The following is an 8708-nucleotide window of genomic DNA, read 5'->3' as shown; positions in this document are numbered from 1 at the left end:
TAAAGTGCATCTTTATTTACAAAAAATCACACATTTCTAAGTGTCCCCAAGATCGTTTGTGTAGTGTGTGAGCATGTGGTGAAGTCTGAGGTCCATTTGCTGGACTCTGTCTGAACTTCACATTCTCGTGCAGTCTGTCGCCAGTGAAAACAGCCGTTTGCTGGAACAACAGTCTCTGAATTCCTGAACACTGAGACTGTTTTCATGCAGCACTGGACGCTGATGTTAAATATCCTGAAAAACTTTACATCTCAATGATTCATCCTGCTGACAAAATCATGTGACAAATAACACAAAACTTTTCCTTTGAGGCGCCCTCAAAAGGCGCCTCTTTGGAGTAAAGTTATAATTACTATTATTGTTTTTTTTTACATGTACTAAAGAACATGCTTTAATACTTTGGGTTTATAATAGTTGGGTTTATTGTAATCAATAATTAGGCCTAATACTATTATTAGTTTTTAGTAATATTTTCAATTACATTTTATTTCTGATTTTACTTTCTACTGGAAAACATTTCTAATTTTCGTTTGCTTTATGATGAAGTACTAAAACTATGGAATAAAAAATTTTAAAAAAGGTTATTGCGACTTTTTATCTCACATTTCTGACTTTTTTTCTCAGAATTGCGTGATATAAACTCACAATTGCGAGTTATAAAGTCAGAATTGTGAGATAAAAACAATTAGTCGCAAAGTCGCAATTCTGACTTTTTTTTAACTCCCAATTGCGAGTTAATGTCCAATTTTGAGGGGGGGCGAGACTGATGTGTGCTCAGAATTGCAAGTTTATATCTCACAATTCGGACTTTATAACTCGCAATTGTGAGTTTATATCTCGCCGTTCTGACTCTATTTCTCAGAATTGCGAGTTTATATCATATAGTCGCAATTACTTAATTACGCAATTTTTTATTTTTTCTTCAGTGGCGGAAACGTGCTTCCGTATAAAACAACAAAAAATAAATAAACTCTATAAATAAAAATATACAGATGCTTAAAAAAAAAGACAAAAACGCAACAAAATAACAAAAAATCTAAATGAAAACAGAAAATCTATCTCAAAGTAATCTCAAAGACAGTAGAATAACAGTGTGCAGCCCACGAACGCAGTTATTTTTAAAACCGCAGCTTTTTCTACGCGGTTAGGCCGTTCGTCCACACGCAAACACAGCACCGGGTCACTGAAACCGAACATTTTTGAAAACACCTGCCAGGGTGAAGATTTTCAAAAACTCTGGTTGCAGTGTTATCGTGTAGACGGCGAAACCGGAGTTATCTCCGCCTACTGGAGACTTTTTCAGGCTCCTGATTGGCCAACATGGCTTTACGGTTGAGATTATATCGCCACCTGTTGGTTTGGCATGCCCTTGACAGTGCTTCATAGCATGCGTTTGCGTTTTCATGTGAACAAAGATTTTTTTTAAACGGAAGAGGGAAAAACTCCCGACATGGCCCGAGTCTCTGACCTCAGCAGACGTGATGGATGAGTTTGTGTCTGTCGTCTGTGGGATGTGAAGTGCTAATCACGTCAGATTGGTGAGCTTGCGCTCATACAGTGAGATCTGTGGACGCGAGCGCTCAGATGACCGGGAGCTCAGATAGCTCTGTGTCTCTGTATATCTGCTCTGACGTTTCATTAGATTCCTTCGCTGTCTGAGGGCACCCCGGGCCTCTGGTGTCCGTGTTTGGACTCAAAGTCAAGCGTTTTCGGGAGGTTTTGCTGGGATTTTATGAGCCGTAACTGTAGCGGCTAACAGAGATGTGAAATTACTCCAGCGCTTGTAGGATGTTCACCTCAAAGCAGCCACCAAACAGTTTCCACCACACCAGTCCTTTAATCAAAACAAAGTGCTAATGATACGGACTGTGTTTTACTGTGGAATTGATTGAAGAAACATTCAAATAAAGGACTTCATTGGCTCCTTGCAGCATTTTTGATTCACTTTATGCCTCTCAACAAACTTTTTTTTTTTTTTTCAATTTTATCGGGTTGCTGAGTTGCAGTATGGTTCTTTATTAGATTACATTTCTAAAAAAGTTACATTCTTTCTTCCCTCTAGGTTCCTTAAAAGAGTAGTTCACCCAAAAATGAAACATTATTTACTCACCTCGTGTCGTTCCAAACCCGTAAGATCTTCGGAACACAAATAAAGATATTTTTGATGAAATCCGAGAGCTTTCTGACCCTGCATAGACAGCAATGCAACTGAAACGTTCACGACATCGTTAAAATAGTCCATGTGACATCAGTGGTTCAGCCGTAATGTGGTGAAGCTACGAGAATACTGTTTGTGCGCAAAGAAAACTAAAATAATGACTTTATTCAACAATTCTTCTCTTCCGTGTTGCATTCACGAGAGTACCACCATGCATGTGTGTTGTATGTCACATGGACTATTTTAATGATGTCTTTACTGCCTTTCTGGGCCTTGAACAGTGCTCAGAATTGCAAGTTTATATCTCACAATTCGGACTTTATAACTCGCAATTGTGAGTTTATATCTCGCCGTTCTGACTCTATTTCTCAGAATTGCGAGTTTATATCATATAGTCGCAATTACTTAATTACGCAATTTTTTATTTTTTCTTCAGTGGCGGAAACGTGCTTCCGTATAAAACAACAAAAAATAAATAAACTCTATAAATAAAAATATACAGATGCTTAAAAAAAAAGACAAAAACGCAACAAAATAACAAAAAATCTAAATGAAAACAGAAAATCTATCTCAAAGTAATCTCAAAGACAGTAGAATAACAGTGTGCAGCCCACGAACGCAGTTATTTTTAAAACCGCAGCTTTTTCTACGCGGTTAGGCCGTTCGTCCACACGCAAACACAGCACCGGGTCACTGAAACCGAACATTTTTGAAAACACCTGCCAGGGTGAAGATTTTCAAAAACTCTGGTTGCAGTGTTATCGTGTAGACGGCGAAACCGGAGTTATCTCCGCCTACTGGAGACTTTTTCAGGCTCCTGATTGGCCAACATGGCTTTACGGTTGAGATTATATCGCCACCTGTTGGTTTGGCATGCCCTTGACAGTGCTTCATAGCATGCGTTTGCGTTTTCATGTGAACAAAGATTTTTTTTAAACGGAAGAGGGAAAAACTCCCGACATGGCCCGAGTCTCTGACCTCAGCAGACGTGATGGATGAGTTTGTGTCTGTCGTCTGTGGGATGTGAAGTGCTAATCACGTCAGATTGGTGAGCTTGCGCTCATACAGTGAGATCTGTGGACGCGAGCGCTCAGATGACGGGGAGCTCAGATAGCTCTGTGTCTCTGTATATCTGCTCTGACATTTCATTAGATTCCTTCGCTGTCTGAGGGCACCCCGGGCCTCTGGTGTCCGTGTTTGGACTCAAAGTCAAGTGTTTTCGGGAGGTTTTGCTGGGATTTTATGAGCCGTAACTGTAGCGGCTAACAGAGATGTGAAATTACTCCAGCGCTTGTAGGATGTTCACCTCAAAGCAGCCACCAAACAGTTTCCACCACACCAGTCCTTTAATCAAAACAGAGTGCTAATGATACAACCTGCCAGGGTGAAGATTTTCAAAAACTCTGGTTGCAGTGTTATCGTGTAGACGGCGAAACCGGAGTTATCTCCGCCTACTGGAGACTTTTTCAGGCTCCTGATTGGCCAACATGGCTTTACGGTTGAGATTATATCGCCACCTGTTGGTTTGGCATGCCCTTGACAGTGCTTCATAGCATGCGTTTGCGTTTTCATGTGAACAAAGATTTTTTTTAAACGGAAGAGGGAAAAACTCCCGACATGGCCCGAGTCTCTGACCTCAGCAGACGTGATGGATGAGTTTGTGTCTGTCGTCTGTGGGATGTGAAGTGCTAATCACGTCAGATTGGTGAGCTTGCGCTCATACAGTGAGATCTGTGGACGCGAGCGCTCAGATGACGGGGAGCTCAGATAGCTCTGTGTCTCTGTATATCTGCTCTGACATTTCATTAGATTCCTTCGCTGTCTGAGGGCACCCCGGGCCTCTGGTGTCCGTGTTTGGACTCAAAGTCAAGTGTTTTCGGGAGGTTTTGCTGGGATTTTATGAGCCGTAACTGTAGCGGCTAACAGAGATGTGAAATTACTCCAGCGCTTGTAGGATGTTCACCTCAAAGCAGCCACCAAACAGTTTCCACCACACCAGTCCTTTAATCAAAACAAAGTGCTAATGATACGGACTGTGTTTTACTGTGGAATTGATTGAAGAAACATTCAAATAAAGGACTTCATTGGCTCCTTGCAGCATTTTTGATTCACTTTATGCCTCTCAACAAACTTTTTTTTTTTTTTTCAATTTATCGGGTTGCTGAGTTGCAGTATGGTTCTTTATTAGATTACATTTCTAAAAAAGTTACATTCTTTCTTCCCTCTAGGTTCCTTAAAAGAGTAGTTCACCCAAAAATGAAACATTATTTACTCACCTCGTGTCGTTCCAAACCCGTAAGATCTTCGGAACACAAATAAAGATATTTTTGATGAAATCCGAGAGCTTTCTGACCCTGCATAGACAGCAATGCAACTGAAACGTTCACGACATCGTTAAAATAGTCCATGTGACATCAGTGGTTCAGCCGTAATGTGGTGAAGCTACGAGAATACTGTTTGTGCGCAAAGAAAACTAAAATAATGACTTTATTCAACAATTCTTCTCTTCCGTGTTGCATTCACGAGAGTACCACCATGCATGTGTGTTGTATGTCACATGGACTATTTTAATGATGTCTTTACTGCCTTTCTGGGCCTTGAACATGATAATTACGTAAATATATATATATATATATATTTGAGACTTAAGTGTCCAAATACTACATGTATTGTGAGAAGTCTTTTGCTCATCAAGGCTGCATTTATTTGATTAAAAATACAGTAAAAACAGTAATATTGTGAAATATTATTTCAATTTAAAATAGTTGTTTTCTATGTAAATATATGATAAACTCTCATTTATTCCTGTGATGCACAGCTGTATTTTCAGTATCATTACTCCAGTCTTCAGTGTTGCATGATCTTCAGAAATCATAATAATATGCTGATTTGCTGCTCGAGAAACATTTCTGAGAATTATCAATGTTGAAAACACTTGTGCTGCAGAATATTTGGAAATGATTCTCTGAAATAGAAATCTAACCATTATGAAGGTTTTTACAGTCACTTTTGATCAATTGAATGCATCCTGAATGAAAGTGTTAATCCTGCTGCACACAAACATTTGAAATATAGGCTATTCATGCGCGTGTGTGGTTTATCTTTAAAGACACACTGACACTAATTGAGAAAACTCTTAAGTGTTTTCCTTTGTGACGATCTCGAGGAGAATGTTCACTGTGTTTATGAGGCTTCACGGGTCAGTTTAGAGCAGGAGGATCAGGTTTGTGAAGGTGAGAGTCTGAGGACACACATCTGCAGCTGATCGGTCCAAACAGATGTGGAATGTCTGTGATGTTGGTGACGTCCTGAGCGGATCGAACACGTGACCGGCTCCCGTCGAATTCAACTTGTTTTTGGATCAAGTCTGTCGTTCCAGCGAGTTTCTCTTCCCACGTTAAAGGGACAGTTCACCCAAAAATGAAAATTCTGTCATTAATTACACACCCTCGTGTCGTTCCAAACCCGTAAGACCTCCGTTCATCTTCGGAACACAAACTAAGATATTTGTGATGAATTCTCTCATAGACAGCAAGGGTCCTTACGCGATCAACGTCCAGAAACGTAACAAGGACATCGGTCAAATAATCCATGTGACATCAGGGGTTCAACCGTAATTTTACGAAGCTACGAGAATACTTTTTGTGCGCAAAAGAAAAAAAACTACTTTTTTCAACAATTTGTCTCCTCCCTAGCGCCATTTTAGAGAGTATCCACTGAACGTAAATTGCGTATGCTGTTCTGTGTCAGCTGCGTCACGCGGATACGCTGTTTATGCATTGAGCTGAACGAAAACAACGTACACTATTTCGATTAATGAAGTCTAGCCAGTCTGTAAAACTTAAAATGTTGTTATTGTATTTTTCGTAGTAAAGTTCTGGCAACCACAGCTGCTGTTTTTTCATTAAACTGAGCCACTCCGACGTAAACAACCCTCTCAAACGCCTGCTTGAGTCCGAACATTAACATTTGCTTTAGTCTGAGAAAGTTATTTTGAGGCGAATGCACTGCAGGAGTGAATCACTGTAGAGAATATAAACCAGCAACACTTGTTGACCAAAGAACTTTCAGCTGGATTTTCTGTGTGTGATCACACATTACCCATGATCCTCTCTGTCTCTCAGCTCTGTTCCCATCAGCCTTCAGAGTGAAGCGAGGGACGCCAGCGCTGCTCAACCCCACGTTTCAGAAATCAGCGGAGGACGCCAGCCTTCTGTACGAGGTGCGGCCCACGCTGTTGTGCAATATGCCGTGATATTTACTAAGAAAACTCACATAATATCTCAACTCATTCTCAAAGACACGAATGAGATTAAATGGAGATTCTAAGGCACATTAAACAGCATTTGTAACACATTTACTTCTGTAGTATGCCGTGATTTCAGAGCGAAACCGAATATTATATTCAATAAGGATTTGATGTTTCTGTGAGACTTTGTACATTAACCATGTCTCGCATGCCTCTTCTAGAGATCAGGGTTATTACAGTTGACTAAAACTGAAACCAAAACCATTCAAAAAATTGTTACTTGAAGTAAAATAAACGTTAACTGAATAAAATTAAATATTAGAAAACTTTTGATTTCAGCTGGTTATAGTTAAGTAAAGCAAAACAAAAAATACATAAATAAATTAATTAATTAAATACAAATATTTGTTCCTTGAAAAATTTTTAAAAAACTGAAATTGATTTTATTTCAGCTAGTTTCCAATGTAAGATGATTTTCATTTAGTTTAACTGATGTACTAAAACAATAAAAATTGATAGACACACAAAAAAATTACTAAAAGCTTAACTAAAATGAACATGAATGCAGAAAATAAAAATTATAATTATGAAAATATCACTGATGCCAAAGAAACATTTTTTCATTTTAATTTAGTCTAATCTGATGTACTAAAATAACTAAAACTAAAATAAAAATTAATGAAATTAATTAATGAACTACATAGACCAAATATATATATGTGTGTGTGTCTGTGTGTGTGTGTGTGTGTGTGAGTGTGTGTGTGTGTGTGAGTGTGTGTGTGTGTGTGTGTGTGTGTGTGTGTGTGTGTGTGTGTGTGTGAGTGTGAGAGTGTGAGAGTGTCTGTGTGTCTGTGTGTGTGTGTGTGTGTCTGTCTGTGTGTAAAAATATATAAATGTGGCAAAAACTGTAATAATAAAAAATGATTCAAAATATGAATAAAAACTGTAATAGTATCTCGATAATACTAGAGATCTCAACAATGTCTCAAACTATATTCAAACTATTCTCAAACTATCAAGAGCTTTTAATATGAGTCTTATCAGTTCCTATCAAGCTCAGAACAGCTCTGTATTGACTCGCTCGTGTCTGTTTTTATTTCTCAAGGAATTGTGGGAGAAACTGAAGTTTGCTGAGCACTAAAGCTTTCATCTGTGTTGTTCGTCTGCAGTGTTTAATGTGCTAAACAGCATCTCTGGTTGAATGAAGGGAGTGATCAATAGCTCAGCTCTTATTAGCTCTTCATACACTTGACTTTATTTGGTTATTGAGTTGTGCTGAGCTCTGCAATCTCCTGAGCTGTCAGAGCCATCAGCCGCTCCATACTGAGAGATACATGAGATCTCCGTGTTAATATTCCAGCGGTGTCGTGCTGAATGAGTCTGCATGATATCAGACACAAACTAAACTCATCACTCGCTAAACACAGATTGAACAAGACATCAGACTGAACTTTCATCAGATATCAGACATGAGGCTCTGCAGAATCATTCATAATCTGCTGCTTTATTGAGCACTCGATCTGCTGAATGTCACTGAATCAATCAGGAGTTCATTTGTATTCTGGTGCTTCTTTTAAAAGATGCTTAATATTCAGTGATATTATCAGTTTGACTGTTTGACTTTAGCACAAAAACATTATTTATACATCATTCATATTTAGTTTTCTTTTTCAAATGTAACATTTTTTAAATGTTACTGCTTGTTTCAGAATGTTCAGAACATTCAAAAGTAATGTTTCCGTAATGTTTGCAAAATGCTCAAATGGAACGTTCCATTAACGTTCACGTAACCAAGAATAAACGTTTTCAAAACATCTAAAAACTGGTCATTTTAAACATTCAGAAATAACTTAATTATTTGGAACGATAGCGAAACATTCTTAGAACATATTTTTGTTTACTGGGTGACGCTTGTTTTCTGCAGAGCTGCTTTATTGTGCAATTACGTTTCTTTCATAACTGATGAACTGAACTGAATCACGGTTGAACTAAATTGAGCTGAAGATTGACATTATTGTCTTTTGTAGAGCTGCTTTACATCTGAAATGGAATTTGATTCGTAACTGTTGAATTTTGCGATTATAATAGGCTACTGTTATTTTCCCAGGTTATGAAAATGTTATTTCTGAATGTTCAAAAAAGGTCCAGTTTTATAAACTTTTTAAAAATGTTTTTCTCGCTTATGTGAACTTTAAGAGAACATTCCACTTTAGAATTTTGCAAACATTATGGAAACGTTACTTTTGAATGTTCTGAAACAAGTAGTAACATTTAAAAAAACGTTAGACAAACATCCAACCT

At 38.2% G+C, this 8708-nt stretch overlaps 1 protein-coding gene across 1 annotated transcript in view; it reads left to right on the top strand.

Moving 5' to 3' along the window:
- Positions 1-3775: 3775 nt before the first annotated feature.
- LOC107568705 (protein FAM180A-like) overlaps positions 3776-8708 on the top strand; it is a 6473-nt gene continuing 1540 nt past the window's right edge. The window contains exons 1-2 of the mRNA XM_016254682.1: positions 3776-3803; positions 6283-6380. Of these exons, the coding sequence (XP_016110168.1) occupies positions 3776-3803; positions 6283-6380 (126 nt within the window). The remainder of the gene's footprint in view (positions 3804-6282; positions 6381-8708) is intronic.

This window comes from Sinocyclocheilus grahami, unplaced genomic scaffold (genome assembly GCF_001515645.1).
Source record: "Sinocyclocheilus grahami isolate Dianchi unplaced genomic scaffold, SAMN03320097.WGS_v1.1 scaffold1275.1, whole genome shotgun sequence".
Classification (NCBI taxonomy): domain Eukaryota; kingdom Metazoa; phylum Chordata; class Actinopteri; order Cypriniformes; family Cyprinidae; genus Sinocyclocheilus; species Sinocyclocheilus grahami.
The sequence above is the reverse complement of the archived record's forward strand: the minus strand, read 5'-3'. Positions and strand labels throughout refer to the sequence as shown.